This window comes from Chrysemys picta, chromosome 2 (assembly GCF_011386835.1).
Source record: "Chrysemys picta bellii isolate R12L10 chromosome 2, ASM1138683v2, whole genome shotgun sequence".
NCBI classification, from domain to species: domain Eukaryota; kingdom Metazoa; phylum Chordata; order Testudines; family Emydidae; genus Chrysemys; species Chrysemys picta.
Window position 1 is genome coordinate 251676025 of NC_088792.1, and position 24654 is coordinate 251700678.

At 39.8% G+C, this 24654-nt stretch overlaps 1 protein-coding gene across 32 annotated transcripts in view; it reads left to right on the top strand.

The window, feature by feature from the left end:
• Nucleotides 1-24654, top strand: part of VPS13B (vacuolar protein sorting 13 homolog B) — a 943390-nt gene that overhangs the window by 107276 nt on the left and 811460 nt on the right. For all 32 annotated transcript variants that reach the window (XR_010598024.1, XR_010598025.1, XR_006173164.2 and 29 more), the window contains 3 exons: nucleotides 1294-1461; nucleotides 3660-3841; nucleotides 14729-14903. Coding sequence is in view for 26 of the 32 variants with exons in the window: in XM_065582178.1 (XP_065438250.1) it covers nucleotides 1294-1461; nucleotides 3660-3841; nucleotides 14729-14903 (525 nt within the window). In the remaining 6 variants the exon portion in view is untranslated. The remainder of the gene's footprint in view (nucleotides 1-1293; nucleotides 1462-3659; nucleotides 3842-14728; nucleotides 14904-24654) is intronic.

Here is a 24654-nt window from a genome sequence, read left to right on the forward strand (position 1 = left end):
GACATTATTATTGGTACCTGTGGTATGTTTGCATTTGCTATGTTTTAACAACATTGTTTGAAAGCTTCTCAAAGAACTGTTAAAGATTGTGTGGTTCCTCCCTCCGCTCCCCTTCCCACCCCCCAAATAGGTCATTTTTAAATGCCTCTCACTTTTAAACACTAAAACACTCTAAAAAGTAAATCAGACCCCATTAATATGTGACATGAGTTTCTAAAGGCAATATTTTATTTTATATAAGTGGAATAAGTTCTAACTTTAACTGCCTTTTTTCAATCAGTTTAAACTATAGTGACCATCACCGTCGTCATAATATGTAATGCATGTGTTTTTACATATGATATTGATGTATAGGTATCTGTTTCTTTTCCTTAGCAGCATAAATTAATTGCCATTTTTAATATATTCCGTATACAGGAAAAACTTCAATATGGATAGGATTGCATTTCTTTCCTGTATTGTTCAGATGAGAATTTTTACCCTCCACTGGGAAAGCATAAAAGAGTTAGTTTTTCCAACCATGTTATGGTTGAACAAATTTAAATAGGTTTCTTCCCAGTAGGCTTTATTGCAGGTGCTAACTGTGTGAGTTGTTGACAGAAATTGATTCTGTTATACCTAACAGAGTTCTTACTGAGGAGCACATGAATATATTGGTCATTAAAATTTAAATTGAGTAATAAAAGTACTTAGAAAGATGGATGTTGTTCTGTGACTTTTTGTAGATGGATTTAGAGGGAAAAATATATGTAAAGGCATGTATATTTGAACTAGTATCCTAGTAACTTTGTATATTCTTTCCAAGTCCATTTCTATCTTTCTTTGAATATAGTTATTTTTGTATGTTCACATAAAATCTTTTAGTAGCAGTATTTTGTGATCTCTCTTCTCCCCTCCCCCCCAAAAAGGAAAAGAAATAAATGTTGCACTATCCTGAAAAATTAAATTTGAAGGTTAATTTTTGCCATCAGGTTTCAACATAACATCTAATACTCCATTAAAATCCTAATAGATGAGAATTTTGTTTTTATATTTCCTCTGCCACACTTGCTGGAAGCTAATTCACTCAGTAGCACTGAATGCAGTTTTAAAGAAGTTATGTCCTTGTGCTTTTGGCTAGGGAAAGGTTAGTGTGATAGTGATATTCTGATGACTGGGAATGGAAATACCTTGGAAATAATTTGTTTTATTTTTTTGTAATAATTAACAAATTTGAGGGGTGAAATTATTAGTAGCATCTCTTCCTCATAGTGTCTGAGAATCATTCTTTGTCTTTTTGTTTCCATTTGATAGGTTACGTGCAGAGTTTGATTAGGCGCGTTGTAAATAATGTCAACATTGTGATCAACAATCTCATATTAAAGTATGTGGAGGATGATATTGTTCTCTCAGTCAATATCACTTCTGCAGAATGCTATACAGTGGATGAATTTTGGGATCGTGCATTTATGGACATCTCTGGTGAGTAGATGCTTTTGGGTCTTAGATTCTATAGTATTAGGACTCTTATTCCTTAGATGAGAGTTTAAATTTCATGCAAGTAGCTTTCTAAGTGTTGGAAGTGAAATTGCTTCCTATTATATTTTCAATTTTCTTTTTTAACATGGTTGTTTTTTCCATTACCTGTACCTTGCAGGCCACATTATGGTAATTTTATATGTTAACTATTAAGTAGGCTGGATGGAAATGCAAACACATGCAGTGTATTTTATGGGATAGAAAGACCATCAGTTATTACATCAGTTAAGTGAAATAGTACATGCCACATCACACATCAGTAGGGGAAAATATCAAGTTATCTGTTCATTTTAGGGCGGGGTGTGTAGTCCCCAGGACCTTGGTATCTGAGTGCCTCACAATATTTAATCTATTTATCTTCACAATTCTCCTGTGAGGCCGGGAAGTCCTGTTGTCCTCATTTTACAGATGAGAAACTGAAGCATAAGAGAGACTTGCCCAGGGTCACATAGGAAATATATAGCAGAGCAGAGAATCGAACATGAGTCTCTTGCATATTGTGCCATTACCCTAACCACTGGACAACCGTCTCTAGCTAAAATTTATAATAATTATGGTAATATTATAACATTATAAAATATATCTGAAGCCAAGATGATCATAAAATATTTTATTTTATTTTGCTTCAGAAATTGCAAGATAAAAATTTATCTGATGAAAATGTGCATTTTTGGCAGGTTATCAAATCGACAAAACTCTCCCAGGGAGAAAGAAATGAGTGGGCTGGTCTCAACCTTGTGCATAGACTACAGTAGCTAGGAGTGTTTTAAGGTCAGCTCTGAGGTGCAAAGTGAATTGGGAAATTTGCACTGTGCATGGCTCTGGCTGTATTGTTCTCATTTTTATAATCACCAAATTCACAAAAAAAGACCATCTTTGAAGTATGCATTCTATTGATTTAGTTGGGGATTGGTCCTGCTTTGAGCAGGGGGTTGGACTAGATGACCTCCTGAGGTCCCTTCCAACCCTGATATTCTATGGTTCTATGATTCTATGATAAAAAGTTAAACTGACCACAGCATGGAAAAACAGGTTAAGGCACACTGCCCTTCTCAGCTGTCGTTGGATTGCAGAGCAGGGTCTGGAGGGTGATCCATATGTTATGGCTTCCCAGTTGCACTAGTCATCCTAGATAGAGCTCTTCTAAGAGGAAGGGTCTCACCGGGTAATCCATTTGGCTGGGGCATAGGACAGTTGATAAAAGGACCAAGGAAGGAGAAAGAGGGACTCTCCCTGTTCTGCATTTGGCTGCAAAATATAAAATTCTTCTTAAATGGGAAAATGTATATATTTTTTCTCAGTCAAGACCATACAAGATCTTAGAAAGAAACTACTCTTTTTGTGAGATGATTTTGCATCTTTGGAGTTTTCTGCAACTCCGTTATTTCTAGCAAAATTGTGACTATAAGGAAAAATTAATGTTTTTGGTTAATGATAATACAAGAATTTTTTTGTCCTTGCAGATTTATAATAAAGTATATGAAAATTGAGAGAGAATTTTGGATATTCACTTTCCATATTCTCTGTTGCCTAATTTTTAACTATTGGCTTCAGCTGTTCCCCCCACCCCCCTCCCCATTCTGAGTAAAACTGAATGTAACCTTTGAGTGCATTATTGGAGGTGTAATGTTGTTTAGATTTATTAACTTCTTTCTTCCCTTTTATTTCAAGATCAACACTCTTCCCCCTCCTCCCCCCTTTTCTGGATAATCATTATTCCTCGGGGATTTGAGACCTCTGCTATGTTTGGGACAATAGTTTTCAAGTGTGGGTGGGATTGTTATCTTTGTGGAAGTGTTTTTGTTTTTAAAGTGTAAAACACACACTTTAAATGTGTGTTTAAATACAAAACATTTTAGTAAGCTGTAAAGATATATATATTACTAAATGCTTGCTTAGAAAATTATTTTTTTTGCTAAAGCTCTTTATTTTAGCCATGTGAGCCGGTAATATTTGTGGTAGCTTAAATAAAAGATAACACTGCTAACTACAGTGGCAGTCTCTTCTCTTTCTGTCAATCTATTTATTTTTTATTGATTATTACTACTTGCTCATAGAATCGCATACTATGCATATTAAGTATTTGCTTCTTATTTTTTATGTTTTAAATTGTCTTAATATTTTTTCTTCTCTTTTTAAAGCAAATGATCTGGTACTAAGGAAGGTGATTAATTTTTCTGACTGCACAGTATGTCTTGATAAGAGAAATGCTAGTGGAAAAATTGAATTTTACCAGGACCCTCTCCTTTACAAGTGTTCCTTCAGAACTCGTCTGCATTTTACTTATGATAACCTTAATTCCAAGATGCCATCTGTTATCAAAGTAGGTATCAAAGTGTCTTCTTTTGTTTCCTCAAATCCATACGTATGAACTATTTTTCAGGTTTTAAGTGTATAATTTGACATTCATAAGAAAAACCAAAGAACATGAACACTAACATAGTACATTAACTACTATGGAATTTTTGTGTCTTGGTTTATTAATAGACTGCATGTATTATGTATACTAACAGCTTTAAGAAAGAAAAGTCCTGTTCAATCCAGACAGGTTTTTGCTTGACCTTAAAAAAATGATTGTAATAATTGTACCACAGAATAAAGATTCGAGAAAACGGGGGGGAGAGAGCTTACAGTTAAGTTTGGAGACTGCATGATTTAGGAGATTAGTAATGGGACATAGAGCATTTTTAAATCTGGCCCAGACATAGATAGGTATTAAGCAAAACTTAATATATTCTAATGACTGTTCAGTGGTCTAGGTGTAAAAAATTAGTGGTCCAAGTCCAGTTCTTAATGGGCTTATCACACACACACGTCTGGCACTAAGTGACATGTTTATTGATAGTCAAAGCATAGAAATCAACAGCTGATTGGGCACAGAGGTTGAATTACCTTTTCACCTTTAAAGACTCTTCCTTCAGTTCATGTTGTAGGTATGTTGGACAGTATGGGGGAAGCTTTTTGCTACTACCTTCCCTGTAAATGGTATTTTGCACTTACATAGCACTATTGATCTGAAAATACCAAAACTCTTTACAGATACTTGCTATTTTTAAGTGCTTATCTTGAAATGTATTCATGAAAAATGCTGCATAGCATTTCTTTTTTGCTTGTTTTGCACACATGAACATCCAGTAGCATATGTGCAAAGCAGGCAATCAGCACCTCTCCTGATCATTAATTTAATTTTTACTGATATACCTACATCTGATAGGAAAAATTAGTAGTGTGTCTTAGTACATAAAATACATCCTGTTGTGCACTGGTCTTATTATTTATACAGTACTTAGGCACAGTGGGACCAGTTAATCCTGTGTTAATTTTTTTTGTAAATTCATTTTTTGTGTTTTTTTAGAAATGAGTAAAAGCTGAGACTTTATGGATATTAGGACCTTTTTAACCAAATGGTCAATGATTTTAAAGCTTACATGGACTGTCCTGATATTAATGATTTATTATATGATTGGCTGTGACATACGTATTAAGGCCTTTACGATTTGTGGTACTAGTACATGTGGTGCATATGTGCAATAATACTGCATGCTAAAAATCCTGTATTTTTGCACTTAAAATCAGCAAAGTTATTCTTTTTAATTTTGGGAAAAATATTCAATCACAGGCTTGAGATCTTCTGTGCCAAGTTTTAACACGGAGCAAATTTTTATGGCTGAATTATAAACCTCTGACAACAGACATTTATAGTGGAAACATTGACACAGTCTTCAGGATAGTGTCAAATGGTGCTGCTGTTTTAATAATACTTTCTTTTACTTTATTACATAATTTTTTTTTATGGGTCCTAGATTACCATAAAACACATGCCAGAGTGCATGGAGCAATGTTAGTGTAATTAAATTTATATTTATATGAAACCCACCTGTTTATCTCTGGTGGTGGTCAGTCATTCCCATCTTTTTACACATTTCAGTGTGTTCAAAGACACATCTTACCCACTATTCATATTTTGTTGATTTTTGGTGATATTGTCCCTAGTTACCATATTGTTTTTCATTTTCAGTATGTGATTTACAGATAAAATATCTTCACTTTGTACGTTGTCCTTAGAGATGTCAATAAAAGATTAGAACATTTGGTTTTATGCTGCTGGATAAATGTTGAAGTCAATTGTCAATTGTATATGAAATAAGCCGTATAGTAATGTTCAATGTCAATGTTCTTTTATACTATTCTAAAACTATTTTTATACTGCTTGATTCCTATACATTTAAACACTGGGGCTGTAATTATTGATTCAGTAGAGAAATATTTGCTTCATATATCATTATTAATTTGCTGCATTCTGATTGCTATAAACAAGATGATTGCGTGCTTTAGTTAGTCAGAGAGCAGTTATAGAAAAAATTACCATTTAAAAATATATATACTATTTTAAATGTTAGGTTTCTGATTGGATATAGGTGTTCTTTAAATGTGCTCTTGTAATTTATACTAATGAAGTCAGTGCCAGCCAATCAGATCACTGGATGGCTGGCATTCATTCATGAAAACTTTAAAAATGTTAAACTTCACTGCTGTAAGTGAAATGAATTTATAGCTTCAACTAGGGTTACCATATTCAAACATTTAAAAAAGAGGACACTCCACGGGGCCCCGGTCCCGCCCCCAGCCCTGCCCCAACTCTGCCCCCTCCTCTGAGCACCCCCCATTGCCCCTCCTCCCTCCCGCTCTGATCTTGGTTAGGGGTTGCTAAGTGCTTACCTGCTCCCCACTCGCCCTGCTGTCCCTTCACCCCCCCCGCCTGCCCTGCACCCCCCTGCCCCTGCAGCCTCTATGCCCCTGCCTGCCCTGCTCCTCCTCACCCTGCAGCCTCTGCGCCCACCGCCTGCCCTGCCCCTGCAGCCTCTATGCCCCTGCCTGCCCTGCTCCTCCTTGCCCTGCAGCCTCTGCACCCCCCCCATCCCTGCAGCCTCTGTGCCCCCTGCTCCCCACTCGCCCTGCAGCCTCTGCGCCCCTTGCCCCTGCAGCCTCTATGCCCCTGCCTGCCTTGCTCCTCCTCACCCTGCAGCCTCTGCGCCCCCCCCGCCTGCCCTGCTCACCCAGCAGAGGGAGAGCTGCGGGCTCCACGTGAACTCAAACACTGTTCTGTACTGCTCTGCGGGGGAGGAGGGAGTGGGGAGGGGGAAGGACTCTGGCTGCTAGAGGCCCCAGTGGCTGCGAGCAGCTTTCAATCAGGCCCTGCCATCCAATCAGCCGAGCCGCACTCTGCATGAGGGGAAGGGGGAAATCCCGGACATTTCTACTTGATTAGAAATCCCCCCCGGACGGCCATTTAAGGCTGAAAAAGCCAGACATGTCCGGGAAAACCCGGACGGATGGTAACCCTAGCTTCAACCATTTCCTCTAGTAGATAAGTATATTTATCTCCAAAATTGTCATTACTGCAGTTGTCACTATCTAATTGACTGTCTTAGCAGAGAGGCTAGAGAGTGGAAAGGTGTGGCCCTTATCTCGGTAACATTAACCCAAATCCATAGCTAGTTCCCCTGGAACGGGTATGAGGAAAGATGTCAGGTAGTTTGCATTAATGCTTCACGTACTGTACTTGTTCTGTAGTTAAATAGAGGGTGCAGTCTTTAGGAATGTTTGTTTCATTTCATGAATTACGTTTACTTAAAAACAATTTTTTTTGTATACCTTGGGACTAGTGTATTAATAAATTACCTCTTTGAAAAGAACAACAACAAAAAAACCTCACGAAGACATTGGACTTCCAGTCTATGATTCCTCCTTTATGGTATTTTCCCAGTCTCAATCCCGCTGATTTCTGTAAAATTACAGGAAACTTTTTAGATCCAAGCCACAGATTCAGTCTGGGTTACTACTGGCAGCTCCGTCTTCTCCTGGCACTGTACTGGATCTGGTGCTCAAAATGGCTGCCAGTTTTGTACACCTGATAGAACTCACTACTTATTGGCCAGAAGTGTCCAACTTCTAATTAAGAGTGTGTGTGTATACATGCAGGACTGTCTGCCATTAATGAAGCCTTCCACAGCAGCTTCAAAACCACCATTGAGCATGGTTAATGTCCTGCACTCCTTTTAGTATGCTGAAATAACTACTTGTTTGCAGTCACACAAATCTCTATACATCTACCTTGACTAGGAAGATTTCCAAATTAACTCAGAGTAAGTAAAAGCTGCAGCTGTAATTACAGCAATAAATATTTTGGCTGAACACTAAAAAAGAAGAAGAAAAATGAAAAAGAGGGTTACGGGTGTGGATGGCAAAGTTTTCCTTGTATTTTTCTACATTCTTGGATATCATCATGAGCATCTTGGACTACGTTTGTGATTTTATTTTCAGATGTTGGGTCAATAGCAATATGCAGAAGTGCATTTTGCCCTGTGTGGATACTTGGGACTATTATCAAGCCACTTTTCATGTTTCATGAACTATATATTGCATTAATGTCAATATTGACCTTTTTATTCTATTAGTAGATCTGTGAGTTTAAATCTGCCTGGCAGAATATATCTAGGATGATGTGTAATTTATTATAATAGCTGATTTTGTGTTAGACTGAAGATTATAAAAGAATGTAGCCATTTTTTTTATCCAGTTTGGGATTTTGCCTTTCAGTTGTTGTTTCTTTGAGTGGTTCTGCATGTTCCCCCTTATGTATAATCCCCTAACTGGTCTACCCTTCCCCATAGCATTTTCGAATGTTCTCAGGGCAAGGTTATATAAGGTGGTGTTGCACTCTCTACTGCCTGTTTTCTTTCCAACTGCTTCTGCCAGATAGAAGTGAACAAATCTGGTCCTTCAGAGCTGGGTTTTTTAGATAATTGTTGTTGGTAGCTTGTAATGTTAGTTTAATTAGAGAGTTTTTAGTTATACTTAGTTTAATATTATTTTAGGTTTGGTTCTGTATGATGACAGAACCAAAGAAAAGAAAAAGCAGATGTAAGAGGTGTTCTTTATGCCCAGCTATCTTCCCGGTGTCGGACGGCCATGTTAGGTGCCTTAAGAGCCTTGGAGAAGGCCACTCTCCTTTTGGATGTTCTGTTTGTCAGTTTTTTACACTCAGAGCTCATAAGAAATGTCAGAATAGACTGCAACTGTTCCTGCTTAAAGAAGCTCTTGCTGCTAAGCCTTCGGCCTCCATCATCAGATCAAAAGACTAAGAGGCCTGTTTTGGCTCTAACTTCCTCGTTCAGTAAGGCTAAGGTGCCTAAAAAATTCTGTCTTCATCGGTTCCAGATGAAGTTCAGAAATTGCTTCTGATAGATGCTGAAAGAGGTAGCTTAGGGTCTCTGGAGTCAAGAGTTGTATTCAAGATATTTTCTGGTATGGAAAAAAGATGGGGGTTTCTGACCAGTTTTAGATTTGAGGAAGTTGAACAGATTTGTTTGGAAGTTTCGTTTTTGAATGTGAATTCTAGCCTCCATAAGTCCCTTACTTTTAATTATGGATTGGTTTACAACTTTTGATGTAAAATGTGTACTTCCATATTTCTATCTGCAAAATCATCACAAGTACCTATGTTTTGTGGTGGCACAATGACATTTTCAGTACAAAGTCCTGCTTTTGGGCCTTTCTACAGTCCAAGAGTCTTTAAAATGTAACTAGCTATATTAGCAATGCATCTCAGAAGACAGGACACTTCTGTTTACACATATTTAGACAGTTGACTGCTGAAGTCTCCTTCACACAAATATCTGCTAGGCTACATCCAGTTTACTACCTCCCTTCCTACAGATTTATGATTGCTTCTGAATATTAAAAAATCAAATCTATACTCCACTTAGACCCTATAAAATGGATCTTCTATCCTGGACTCTGTATTAGGAAGAGCTTTTCTCCCTGAGGAAAACATTCTGAAGATAGTGCAATCTACTTTTGAGATACATCATTGTTGAACTCAGAATGTGATTTTCTTTTTGGCTCTGTTGGGTCTTATGGCAGCAACTACTTATGTTACTCAATTTGCATATTTCAGAATGAGGCAATGAAGCGCTGGTTGGCTTAGTTTACAAGCTGGACAGCCTTCACATGTTAGTCACCGTGCCTACGAACATTTTAGATTCTTTGATGTGGTGGATAAACAGAACTAATGTTCTCGAGGAGATCCTGTTCAGACCCCTTTGCTGTTGATCATGATAACATCTGATGCATCAAACAGTGGATGGGGAGCTTATCTGGAATCTTTCATAGTTCAAGGTGACTGGGTGTCCCAGCAATAGGATTTACACATAAATGTTTTAAGATTAAGGGCTATTGGTCTGGCTCTCAGGTCTTTCCTTTCTCATGTAAAGAGGAAGGTTGTTCAGGTAGTGATAGACAATACAGTGGCTATGCATTATGTCAACAAACAAGGAGGTGCCCACTCTTTTCTGCTGTGTGCTAAGGCAGTCAATCTATGGGATTGGAGGCATTGTTTGTTATATCCATTCGGTGGCCCTATATCTAGCAGGGGAGAGCAGTGTGTTGGCAGATCGGCTCAGCAGAGACAGTTTCAGATGCACGAGTGATCACTGAAAGATTAGGTGGTGCAAGAGATTTTCTCCAGCTGGAGTCTGTCCAACCAGATTCAACAAAATGTCTCTTCTTTTCAAGAGCATGAAAGAACAGTCAGTCCATCTTGGTCACTTTCCTTCTCTTTCCATTAATCGAGAAGGTGGTGAAGATGATCAGACAGGACAAGGCAAGAATGATCCTGATTGTTCTAGCTTGGCTGAGGCACCATGGACCTGCACCAGCTGTCATAGAGAATCTGTGTACTTCTTCCTTTGTCTCCAAACCTATTGTCACAGCAGCAAGGCAGGAGATTTCTTTCAGATCCAAAGTCTTTCCATCTGATGGCATGGACTATAAGACTTTGATTAATCTAAAAATATCTTGTTCCATGTTGGTGCAGAATGTGTTAATTCTAGAAAACAATCTATTAGGAAATGTTACTTGAAATAGGTTAGATTTGCTTCTTGGATCCAAGGCAAATCTGATTTACCAGTTTCAGTTTCTATTCCCTATATATTAGAGTATTTGATATATTTAACGTCTGAGGGGCTAATTCTTCTTTGAGTTATTGCCCTTATATAAATCGATGGTACACCCACATCTCGAATACTGCTTGCAGATGTGGTCTCCTCATCTAAAAAAGATATACTGGCACTAGAAAAGGTTCAGAAAAGGGCAACTAAAATTATTAGGGGTTTGGAACGGGTCCCATATGAGGAGAGATTAAAGAGGCTAGGACTCTTCAGCTTGGAAAAGAGGAGACTAAGAGGGAATATGATAGAGGTATATAAAATCATGAGTGATATGGAGAAAGTGGATAAGGAAAAGTTATTTACTTATTCCCATAATACAAGAACTAGGGGTCACCAAATGAAATTAATAGGCAGCAGGTTTAAAACAAATACAAGGAAGTTCTTCTTCATGCAGCGCACAGTCAACTTGTGGAACTCCTTACCTGAAGAGGTTGTGAAGGCTAGGACTATAACAGCGTTTAAAAGAGAACTGGATACATTCATGGTGGTTAAGTCCATTAATGGCTATTAGCCAGGATGGGTAAGGAATGGTGTCCCTAACCTCTGTTTGCCAGAGGATGGAGATGTATGGCAGGAGAGCGATCACTTGATCATTGCCTGTTGGTCCACTCCCTCTGGGGCACCTGGCATTGGTCACTGTCGGTAGACAGGATACTGGGCTAGATGGACCTTTGGTCTGACCCGGTACGGCCATTTTTATGATCTTCTGTTATGTTCATTTAGTGGATCTTTCAGATTATCATGCTTTGATTGATGGTAAATCATTATTTGTACACGATACAGATAAAAGGTTTATGAAGGGGTTGTCTAAAGTGTTGTTGTTCCTGTAGCGATATGGTTCCACCATGGGATCTGAATTTGGTTTTATCTAGGCATAGGAAGTCCCCTTCTGAACCTGTGGCAGAGTGCTCTTTATTTTATTTATCTACTAAAACTGTGGTTGTTTTTGCTATAACATCGCCAGAAGCACGAGCGAATTATATCCCTATTTCTCATAATGACAAGATGGTTCTTAGACTTGATCACAAAAATAGTATTTGAGTTTCACTTCAGTCAGTCAATTAATTTACCAGTGTTTTTTCCAAAGCCACATGCTAATAAAGGGGAATCTGCTTTACATACTTTAGATGCTAGAATGGTTTTAGCCTATTATTTAAATAGAGCAAAAGATTTTAGGTGGTCTTTTCGGTTATTTATTTCTTGTGCTAAGAATCATACGGGTTACAGTGTAGTTGCCCAGACTATTTCCAGATGGGTTAAATAATGTATCTTTGAATATTAGAAGTTAGCAGCTGTCCCTCTGCCTGCTGTTATGAGATGTCATATCACTAAGGCAGTTGCAGCATCTTTTGCTTATTTTAAACATGTTCCTGTTGCGGAAATCTGTATACCTGCTACTTGGAATTCAGTCTGTACATCTACTAAATATGCTTTAGATTTGGCTTCGAGAGCAGATGTTAGATTTGGTAGAGTGGTGCTTCAATCATCATTTAATTAGAGCTTTGTTTCCTTCTGTGTTTTTCAGTACTTCTTGCCAAAGTACCCATAAGTGGGACTATGAAGAGCCACTTGAAGAAATGAAGGTTATTTACTTGTAACCAGAGGGTTTTTTTGAAGTGACCCCGCATATTCACTCTTCTCACCCGCCTTCCCCATCTTTGTTAGAATCCTCTCTTGGTTTCTCTGGGTCAGTGGTAGCAGGAACTGAGATGGTAGAGGGCACAGGGCCCCTTATATAGCCTCACCCTCAGAACATTTGAGGATGCTGAAGAGAAGGGCAGGAGGGGGGCATAAGTGTGCTCTAACAGGCAATGTTTGGAGAAGGTTCTACTGTTAGGCTGTATCAGTCAGCACATTACCCATAAGTGTGAATATGCAGAGTCAACTTGAAGAACTTTATTTTTATGGCATAATCACCAATTGATTTTTTTTTAAATATTTTTTGAGTATCAGGGACAAATGGAGACTGATTTTGAATGACGCTGCTGCAAGTTTGCTGGAAGCCCTGAAACATGGACTTAAATTACCAACGTGGCAATGTTTTGATAACAATAGCAATTAAATGTCTCATTTTTAGGGTCATGTTCATCAGGGTTCTTTTCTTCCACTTCAGCAAAGTTTCATGCTGTGGTATATTCAATCATGAAGAACCCAAAGAAACTAGTTTTCAGTACTTTTAAATGGGCATGACTTTTCCTTTCTTGCTACGTAACAATGTTTTGTGACAACATACTGTCCATGACTCCATGGGTCCTGCGTTTCCTGGTGGGTTTTGTAGCCTCAGAGGCTCACTGTGACCCTCCGCATAGCCCTTCTCTCTCTAGAGGCAAGGGTCACAGCTTACTGAGCCATTTTCATCATAAGTCAACAAGGGAGGTGAGAAGAAGCAACCCTCCCTCGCACAGTCTCAGTGATTAATCAGGGAGGGGAGGGGGGAGCCTGGGCCCACCCTCTACTCTGGGCTCCAGCCCAGGGACCCTAAAATTAGCAGCTATGGAAGCTGACTTTGGAAATAGGACGTGTACAATTCCCTGGGCCTCTTCCCCACAGCAGCCCCCACTCAATATCTCCTTCACTGTTACCTCAGAGCCTCCTTCCTTGCACCTGATATGGATTTGTACTGCTTCATTCCTCCAGCAGCGCAGCTCCCTCCTATAGCTCCTGGCACCCACACCTCACTGACTAACTGGGAGGCTTTTAACTAGTTCAAGCCAGCCCTTGATTGGCTTCAGGTGTCCCAATCAATCTAGCTGTCTCCACTGCCTTCTAGAAGGATCTTAATTGGCCCCAGGTGTCTTGATTAACCTGGAGCAACAGCCATTTGGTTACCATGGTACCAGGGATTTGTTTAGCCTGGGGCTAACATACCTGTTCCTCACTACTTTACTGTAGCCATCTGGCCTTGCCCCATCACAGTTTATATTTTACTTTTGAAAAATGATCTATTTTTATTAGTGCAGTTGCTTCTTTTCTACCACTTCCCTCAACCTTAGGGATGTTGACAGATAAATTCATAAACTGCTGATGCTTAGTTATCACTAAACACCAAGCATCCGTTTGCAGTATTGATCAGCAACTTTTGATTTACAGAAGTTGGAATGAGAAACAGCCACCTACTGATTTCAACACTGTAAAGCAAGGGTAGTCAATTATTTTTTTTCAAGGTCCCAATTTTTTTGGTCAAAGTGTAGTCAAGGCCCAGACTCCAGAGGAAATATTTAAAAAAAACAACAATAACGATAATAAATAAGTAAATAAGAAGATTTTGGGATCCTCTCAAAAGTGTCTGGTGGTCCAGATTTGGCCTGCGGTTCACTTATTGACTACACCAACTGTAAAGTCTGAAGACTGTTATAGATGAGATAAACAGTTTTCCATAGAACACCTTCCAAAATGTTTCAGATTCTAGTAAATCAAGCCCCCTTCACAGTTCATACATTTACGCATTCTTTTCTTTTCAGCTTCCAGTGATTGTTAATTTCAACCACTGATCACACACCTCCCTTCAGTCACCTCTCTCCAGCCATTCTCTTATCTTCTCTGGACTTCTAGACAGTTTCCTAATAGATATAATCAGGCATAAAAGTATATATTTTGTTCTCATTTTGCTTTCACCTTTTTAGAATAACTAGTTGTCATTCACAGATTGAAATTAGGAACTTGATGTTTCTAGGATCAAACTTTCAAATATATGGACATATAATACTTCAGAATACTTAAAAAACAAACAAACAAACAATAAAAAAAAAACCCAAACAAACCTTCCAAAACCCAACTGACTTAAATTTTTCTTCAAGGTGGTGTGTTTTTCTTATTGTTGCAATGGTTTTTACAGCCCTGGAATGCTTTGATCATTTTGTCCTACATAACAAAATGTGTTCAATCAGTTTCAGACACCCCAAACTTTAGTTTAGAATGTTCTCCTTTATTATAATACAAGTTGTTATAAAAATGTAAATTAAAATATTTTTCATGCAAATCTCTCTGCTATTAATACAATAAAATGTTTTTTTTATTTAGGTTCCAAAGTGTGAATGTTTTTGACTTAAAGATATTATAATATTGTGATATTGTTTTTGAAGAGAAAAAAATAGAATGTTCCTATATATAGTATGCATCATATCTTACATTTTAAAACTTGATTTTAGTGAAGACAAAATTATATGATTTCTTTGTTTCTGTATTTTTTTATACTGTAGATTCATACATTAGTTGAAAGTTTGAAGCTTTCCATCACTGATCAGCAGCTCCCTATGTTTATACGCATAATGCAGCTTGGGATTGCTCTTTACTATGGAGAATTGGGAAACTTTAAAGAAGGAGAAAATGAAGACCTGGTTTGTCATACTAAAGATATATTGGGAAACATCTCAGGTACATATAACTATTATTTCTCAATCAAAAATAATATTTAAAAAAATTGGGTTTTATTTTCTGATTTTTCAAAATGTGAGTGTTCAATGCACACTATTACAGTGTCTTGACAATCTGTAATCTGTTAGAGCTAATACATTGTGCTATGTAAGTGTGTAATACTCTTAACATTATTTGTGTGTTATGTTGAGAAAGCTATTTTGATAATCCTAGCTAAGCTGAGGTTGTTCTTTCTGGACAAAATTTTGAATTTTGATGATCATCCAATGTAGGAGGAGACTCGGGGTTGTTAGATAGTTTTTGATATTTTTTAATTTAATTACAATATAGCTTTTTGATTTTGTTTTTGTGTTTTGACTTTGAAACTGTATTTTTTTTATCGTGAATAGAAATGTCAACACTTGTTCTTGTTCGAGTGGTTGCACGTGTGAATTTCATTCTTGGTGTCTGTGTACCCAGTGTATAGCCATCAGAAACTTTTTCTGTTAGCCGTACCCAGTGGGTGGCTTGAGTGCCGTCTGCTGTCATGTGCCACTGCGTGCAGGTATAAAAGGCAGAGCTGCCCACAGCCCCTCTGTTTCTTCTGACCTTCTGTGACAGTTGTTGGAACCCCCTTTCGTTGCTAAAACTGTTTTCTCTCAGCCTTTATGTACATAGTCTAGTTGTAGTTAGTTAGTTTTAGTAGCTAAAAAAAGGTAAGCTTTTATAGTTTTTCCTTGTTTCGGGTTTCTGTTGTTAACACCGTGGCATGCCTGGGTCACCGGGCTTCAAATCATGTGCTTCTTGCTCAAAACCTATGCCTGTGAGTGACCCTTACAGCATTTGTTACAAATGCCTGGGTGGGGCACATGTGAAGGACCAGTGCCAGATTTGCCAGGACTTCAAGCATAGGGTAAGAGCGATAGGGAGGCTAGGCTGAAGTTCCAGCTAATGGAGGTGCAGCTGAGATGACCCTCAGAGCTGTCCTGGTCTGACTCTGTGCCAAGTGCTGCAGCTTCAGTCAGACGTTTGCCTCCAAGAGTGTCAAAGTCCAGGCACTGTTCACTGTCACCTGTGCCTTGGAAGAAGCATAAGTCTTCTAGAGATGCTCTGATCAGAGGAAGATCTCCACCCCCCAAGTCTGCAAAGCAGGGGGAAAGGGAGTCAAGTAGAGGGCAACTGAGATCTAATCACCCCTCCTCCAAATCAATGCCTAAAACTGCACAGTTGGCTCCAGTGCCAGAATGGGCACTGTCGAGTCCTGTGCAAGAAATGGCACTATTAACTTCAGCAGGACTGCATCAATCAGGTATGATCTTGGTGATGAGTACTCTGGAGGCGTTTGCAGCAGCGAGGAGTTTACTTTGTTTGTTGGTGCTGGTATTGTTGGCGGTACAAGAATCAGCTCCCATGGTACTGTTAAATCACCTGTGCCAACATCTGTGGTGCAGCACCCCGTAGTGCACCAGCTGCCTACTTCCTGGACAGTCTACCCATTTGTGCCATGTAAGAGGAAGCTGGCAACGATGGTGTGTCTCTAGCCTTCGCTTGGTTCTTGGCACCAGTCACTGGAATCAACTTGGATTGCCAGAAGGGAGAGCTGTGTGCTGCATTAATGTCTATACTATCTTCTTTAAGGACAAAGTTTACCTGCACCCTCAGTCGATGTTTGTTGCGAAGGTAGTGTCCACTTTCCATTTCAGCCAGCCTGCTTACATACCTGCATTCTTCCCAAAACTACATTCAAACAGAGAAGAGGATGTTTGCACATGATGGACGTCAGAAGAGTTCTGGTGTTCTACCTTGACAGAACTAAGCAGTACTAAAACCTTTCAACTCTTCGTGGTGGTTGCAGACAGAATGAAAGAACCATCTGTCTCTTCTCAGAGAAATACTTCTTGGATAATCTCATGTATACGCATGTACTATGACCTAGCTAATGTCAGCCCACCAAGCAGAGTCACAACTCATTAAATGAGATCAGAATTTAACTCTGCAGCTTTTCTAGCACATATTACAATTCTGGACAGTTGTTGCAGGGTAACCGGTTCTCAGTCCACACATTTGCTTCCCATTATGCCATCACTTAGGACTTGAGAGATGATGCTAGAGTTGGATGAGTTGTCCTCCAAACTTTATTTAGAAAGACTCTGATCCTATCTCCTGTTTCACAGTTTGTGGGTCACCAAGAATGTGAAGCACTCTAAACAGAAAAACGGTTATTAAGCTTTTCCGTTAAAACTGTTCTTCGCAAGCTGTTGCACATGTCTTTTCCACAACCTGCCTTCCTACCCCTCTGTACTGAAGTTCAGGCAAGAAGGAACTGAGAGGGTGCTGGGTGTGGCTCTGCCCTTTTATATCTGCATGCAGTGGCGTTCGTCAGCAGAGGGCACTCAAATTGTCCAATGAGTATCATTCAGGGAAAAAGGTTCCTACAGCCATGCACTGGGTTCACATGCACAGACAACAAGAGTGAAACGAACATGTGCAACACATCTCAAAGAACAAGTTATAGAACAGGTTAATAACCCTTTTTTTCCACTTAAGTGTTAAACTGCAAAGTATCTCCTAAATAAATGTTTTGCATGGTGTTTTCACTAGTGCTGTGTTTTGTTTTATTCTCTTCTTTTTCTGAGAGATGGTATATACCCCGTATTTATGATCACTCACTTAATAATGGTTATTGTTTGTTGAAACAATAAATCAGGTGTGCAGCTTTAATGGTTTATTTTATTCTTCTGTTATATCTTGCCTTGTATTTCAATATAAAATATCAAATAAGTAATTTTATATGTTAATGACTGGGTTTGAAAAGACTTTCAGAATTCAAGATGTCATGTCTGTCTTAATCAAAAACAATTAAGATACTGAGCATCCCACACGCTTATCAGAAAACTTCGTTTTGTAGTGGGGCATTGGGCAGAAGGAAGAGGGAGAGGAGGTATCTAAATTATCTACTTTTCTCATTTTTGATTTACATCTTTGGTGGAGGTGGGGAACTAATTTAGAGTTTTTGTTTTTAATTTCTCAAGAAATAATCTTGCATAGGTCTCTAATGTTAACCATCAAGAGTACTCCCTAAAAAGGTCCACAACATTCTTGCAGGACACATGAAGGTGCTATGTTGTTGTTGCCGTTAGAATGTTATAGTAGTTTAAAGCTTCCCAGATGAGTGTTAAGAATAATTCATTTTATAAATTGAATAAGAAAATTCTTAAGTGTTTTTTTTTTTTTTTTTTTTTTAAGATACATTGTTATGTGGTCTGTGGTTTTAAGGAAGTAATTTATTGTTGGAATGATGTTGGTAGTGGAAACTTATTTGCCAGAAATGTCGCATCTAATATTGGTTGGCATAGATGATAATTTCAGTCTAATACCAGATTTGGAATTTACTGTCATGCTTCTGCTATGTGGAACTGAGCAAAAAAATAATTAGTCTATCAGAATAGTGCTCCTATATTTTTTTTCTAAATCTGAAACACTGGTCTTTAATGGAAATTATATACCTTGTGAGGAATGAAGAGTTTGAGTGGGCAAGAGAGGATGTGGAGCAGCACTCTGTCAAAAATGACACTACTATGTCTGAATTACTAACAACTCAGATCCATAAGTGTTCCAGAATATTTTCTTCTATGTCCTAACATATAAAACACAAGAAGGGGTATTTGTTGGGGCCTGCTGAAAGGCACCGCCTGGGAGGGTCAAGAAGGGTCACATGCCCCTCCCCAGATGCCTTGTGGGGGGGGCACATTCAGCAGGGAACCTCATCAGCGAAAGGAGCGGAACGTGGGGCCACTGCCCCCAGCCCTTCCACCCAGCTGCGTTTCCTGGGGTCTGCACAGCCCCGCCAGAGGACAGGGCTGGGGGTGGTACTGGTAAAGCTGCGCCGGAGGAGCAGCCAGCAACCTTCTGCTCCTTTCACTGCTGTGGTTCCTGGGAGAGCTCTGTGGTTCAATTCAGTGCTGAACTGAACTGCAAGGCTCTCTTGGGAACTGCAGTGGCAAAAAGAGCAGAATGTGGGTCCAACGCTCCCAGGAGCCAGCACCCTGAGCTGGCAGCTCCTCTGGTGTGGCTGTACCTGTACTGCCCCGAGCCCTGTCCCCTGGCAGGGCTGTGCTGACCTCAGGAGACGCAGTTATGTGGAAGAGTTGGGGGCAGTACAGCCGTGCCAGAGGAGCTGCTGGCATGGGGCTGCCCTCCTTTCACCTGAAATCGGTATCTGGCGTAGCGGGAGGACAGCGCTGCCCCTCCCACCCCCCGGTAATGTGGGATGCAGAGGGGACGGGAAGAGCGCGGGGGCCTGGGCTGGGGGCGGGACAGGGAGGAGTCACGTGGGGGAGGGGTTAAGTGGAGAGGTCATGTGCCCCCTTTAACTGGTGCTCATCTTTGTGTCCCTCCCATAAGTCGCCAAATCCACCACATTGCACTAGGTAACAGGCTGATCGGCTTCTTAAGCAACTGTCTATAATGTGTAGACAAAAAACTGCGTGATCCTGCAATTTGAGTGATGTACTGCCAATATTAAAGCATCCTTAGAATTTCTTAATATTATAGATGATAATTTCTTAACTCAAAAACTATTGCATCTAACACAAGGGAATTCTATATTGCACTTCATCTTGACAGATAAAGAGGAACGGATCACAGAACTAAAAATTAACAGTAGCTTAAGTACAAGTGATCATGACTTGATCATATTTATAATTCAATGGCAAAAAAATTGTTAATGCTGAGTTAAGGTTTCTGGGTGGTATTTCATCATGGTGCAGCTGAAAACCAGGAAATGCACAGTTAAGGTAGTTCATGCAGCCTTAACGCTGCCCTCTTTCAGATATGCTTATCTTCTTTTTCTGGCTCCTCCTCACTTGATGTAACAAAAAGTTTGGTTAGACTGGCTGCTTACTATATTCTGCTGTCTTCACAGTAAATCTCCGCATAAAATAAAAATGTTATGTTGTAACAGAGACAACTTATAGCAAGTAATATGAGTTATTAAATCTTTATTGCACAGGTCTACAAAGATTCAGACTAGTAACGTCAATGGCAGGGGCAGTGGTATTGGAAATTCCCTCAAACGACCCTAGGCAAGCATAAAATGGCTGCATAGAAACCTCATGTTTTTTTGTTTTTTTTTCTTGGTGCCTGCACATTGTAATCGAAGGGTTCTCAAACTGGGGGTCGGGACCCCTGAGGGGGTCATGAGGTTATTACATGGGGGTTGCAAGCTGTCAGCCTCCACCCCAAACCCCACTTTGCCTCCATCATTTATAACAGTGTTAAATATATTAAAAAGTGTTTTTAATTTATAAGGGGGGGGTCACACTCAGTCACTTGCTATGTGAAAGGGGTCACCAGTACAAAGGTCTGAGAATCACTACTGTAATCCTTCCAGACTGCACAACTACTTAAGTGAAGAAATGAACATGTTTTTATATAGTGTTCACAGTTTGGGTCTCCAAAGGCTTAGTGCAGGGGTCAACAACCTTTCAGAAGTGGTGTGCCGAGTCTTCATTTATTCACTTTAATTTAAGGTTTCGCATGCCGGTAATACATTTTAACATTTTTTAGAAGGTCTCTCTCTATAAGTCTATATACTATATAACTAAACTACTATTGTATGTAAAGTAAACAAGGTTTTCAAAACATTTAAGAAGCTTAATTTAAAATTAAATTAAAATGCTAATCTTATTCCGCCGGCCTGCTCAGCCTGCTGCCAGACTGGGGTTCCGTTCACCTAGGCCAGCAGTGGGCTGAGCGGGGCCTGCGGCCGGGATCCCGGCTGGCAAGGGGCCGGCAGCCAGAACCCCAGGCTGGCAGCGGGCTGAGCGGGGCCGGGGGCCGAGACCCCAGATCGGCAGCGGGCAGAGTGGCTCAGCGGTTTTGTCCGCTGGCTCCTGTCAGCCAGGGTCCCGGCTGCCGGTCTGGGGTCCTGGCCCTGCCCACATAGAGTGGGTACCTACCTTCTCCCTGGTTCTGGTACGTACTCTTCCTCTCTCTCTGCACTGAGCTGAGGGTGGGGGTGCACTGAGCACAGGGCTAGGGGTGAAGGAGCAGGCTGGGGTTGGGGTGCAGGGTCTGGCCAGGAACTAGAATGAGGGAGGGGGCTCGGGTGGGACAGGAAGTTTGGGTGTGGAGCGCTTACCTGGGCAGCTCCCATTTGGTGCGAGGGGTGCAGGTGGGAATGTGGGAGGGGATGTGCAGGAGCTCCCGTTTGGTGCTCAGAGTGGGGATGTGGGGGGTGCAAGAGTCAGGGCATGGGGTGTGGGGGGGCTAAGTATGTGTGGGGAGTGCAGGAGTCGGCAGAGGGTGGGGGGGCTGGGTAATTGAGGATTACAGGAGTCAGGGCAGGGTGTGTGAGAGGAGGGTGCAGGAGTCAGGGCAGGGGGCTGGAGGTGTGTGAGGGGGGTGCAGGAGTCAGGGCATGGGGTGGGGGGGCTGGATATGTGTGGGGATTACAGGAGTCAGGGCAGGGTGTGTGAGAGGAGGGTGCAGGAGTCAGGGCAGGGGGCTGGGGTGTGAGGGGGGTGCAGGGGTCAGGGCTCGAGGGTGGAGTCGTGGGGGGGGTGCAGGGGGCTGGGGTCAGGGCTGGAGGGTGGGAAGGGGTCTGGAGCCACTGCTATCATGTCCAAACAGAATAAAGTCCAAACCAGTAAATTTTGTTTACACTCTCTCTCTCACCCACACCCACCCGTTAAAAGGCCAGTTCCTGAAAACAATTATGAGCCAAATCAGCTAGAAGAAGAATTTAATCAGAAAAACGTGAATGATAATTGGAAATTGTTTAAAAACAGTTCACTACATTCTCCAAAAGCCACAATCCCACAAAATACTTGAACTGGTTTAGAGGGAAAAGTGAAGGCAGCTGTAAAAACTATATCTATCTATCTATTAAAAACTAATGGAAGAAGGGGGGAAATTGATAGAAATGAATATGAAATAGAAGCTAGAAATTGTAAAAAATTGATAAGGGAAGGAAAAAGACACAAGGAGAAGTCTATGGCCAGCATAGTTAAGAACAATAAGAAGGAGTTTAAGTATGTTAGGAACAAAAAGAATCATAACGATGTTATTCATCTATTACTAGATGGAAATGGTAGAATTGTCAGTAATAATGCAGAAATTGCTGTCAGTGTGGATTTGATTTAAATCTCTATTCAGGAAGACTCGATTTAATCATGGATTTCTACATAAAAGTGCATTCTTGCTGGTTATAATCTTAATACATATTCTTCACAACTCAGAGATAGATATAGGTTTCATTTTAAGGAGGTACACACTATATATTTTTAAAGTGATTTATTTTGAAAACTTTTCAGATTAGTTTTACAGCTATACCAGAAAACAAATGATGATTTGGTTATTTCATTTACCAAAGGTAATTGAAGCAGATATTTATGAAGTCAACTGAACTATCTCCAATTCAACAGGTTAATCATTAATATTTGGAGGATTTTCTTGCCATGCTGTATTAGGAGGAGACTATCACCAGACAGACATAACATTGTTTTATTTAAATAAAACAACGTTATTATTTAACTAAAACAACATCTAAAACAACAATATCTGGATTTTTTTCTTCTACAGCAAACATATAATATTTTAACAAAACAATCATATGAATTTTTGAATTTAGTTAAACATTCACTTTTTTAAAATCAGGTTTGTTTTTGTTAAAATTGTTTTTAACTAAAATAGTTAAATGAAATATTTAAAAAGAAAACACAAAAATTAAATTGACTATGTCAGCCAGGTCAACATAAGAAACTTAAAATATTGGCTTCTGCAGCTAACTCAGTCATCTTCACCTTCATTTTCCTGTTTGTCCATAATCTGGAAAAGAAAAACAAGCTTTCCTGCTTTTTCAGGTTCCAAACGATTTCTCAATTTGGAATGAATTAGTCCAAAGAAAGAAAATATTCTTTCAACCCCAGCAGAAGAAGCTACTGCTGTTAAAAGTGAGATTCACTTCAACAGTCTCTGATTCCAAGTGCTTAAGGGACTTCCACCAGTTCACTGGTGTGACTTCCTTTAAAACATCATCAGCAAACATATATTTTTTCTTGAATGGTTCTTATTCCCAAACTGGGTCTCTTTTACGGCCTGCTGCCATTATAGGTTTTCCCTTCTAGTGAGAGATTGGTATGGTAGATCTTAAATCAATGAAGGCTACACTCAGAAAGTCCTCAAGACTTCCGGAATATGCTGCTCGAACAGTTTCACTTTTGTTTCTACTGCCTGTCCCTCCCTTCTCACATTTATCTCCAGACTTCTCCTTGTCCAGATCTATTCTGCCCCCAACAATCTTCTATTCATTGAACTTTTTGAAACTTGCACTTTTAGACAGAGGTAAGGGATTGACTCTGTGTACACAAATTTGCAGAGGGACAATACGGTTGAAGTCTGTTATTTCTCACCTCTATTTAAAAACATTTTTGCTGTCAACAAGCATGTTATCTCTGGAGACACAAATCCACAGTTTGAGAACTGCAAAACTCTAAGCAGCTCTGATGGTATCTTCTAGACTGAGCAGTGAGTCCCATTGGGTAGATAGAAAGATTAACCTAAATAATCTATACAGAAGCCCCTTTGACCCCATAAGATTGGGTCCCTAATGCATGAATTTATAATCCCTATTCCATGAGGAGACATTATAGCTCAAAGATTTATCTTAATTTAAACTATCTTTTAGATAGGGTTTTTCCTCAAAAAGCATTTTATCAAAAAAAGATTTAAATAAAATCTGATTTTTTTTTTAAATAATTGATTTTTATCCACCCTGATTGCTGCTCTGTTTTTTTGGAAAACAGATGATGCATTTATATTGGATGATGGTGAAATATTTTCTGCTTCAGCAGTAGCCAACGAAGATGTTAAGCAGCTGCTACTAAAATTAGACAGTTACACCAGAGCGGGTCCAGAATACTTGCATCCGAGAGTTTTAAAAGAGTGGGTTAAGGAGCTCATTGCACCATTTATGCTGATTTTCAATAAGTTTTGGATCACTGGGAAAGTTCTTGTAGACTGCAAGAAAGCTAATGTGCCAATATTTAAAAAGGGTAAATGAGATGACCCATGTAATTGTAGGCCAGGTAGGCTGGCATCGATCCCACACAAGTCAGTCTAGCAGAAAAAGATGTAACTTGATCCAACGGCTTTAAGTTGAAGCTAGACAAATTCAGACTGGAAATAAGGTGTAAATTTTTAATAGTGAGGGTAATTAACCAAAGGAACTCTTTACCATGGGTTGTAGTAGATTGTTCATCATGGCAATTTCAAAGTCAAGATTGGATGTTTTTCTAAAAGATATGCTCTAGGAATTATTTTCTGGAAGTTCTATGGTTTATATTATGCAGCAGGTCAGATTAGCTAATTACAATGGTCCCTTCTGACATGGAATCTATTAAAGCAATGAAAGTCAGCGAAAGGAAAGATATCCTACAGCAGGGGTTCTCAAACTGGGGGTTGGGAGGTCATTACATGGGGGGTCGCGAGCTGTCAACCTCCACCCCAAACCCCGTTTGCTTCCAGCATTTATAATGGTGTTAAATATATTAAAAAGTGTGTTTAATTTATTAGGGGGCTCACACTCAGAGGCTTGCAACAGTAAAAAAGTTTGTGACCCACTGTCCTAGAGTTTTACAGAATGGCTTGAAGATCAGGACTAACTTGGAAAACATAAGGGTTTGCAACTGCAAATGTATTGAACTGAAAGAAACAAAAATTATCATCACATGACCAGAATCTTAAGTGCCACCATCTTCAGCTCTCCGAT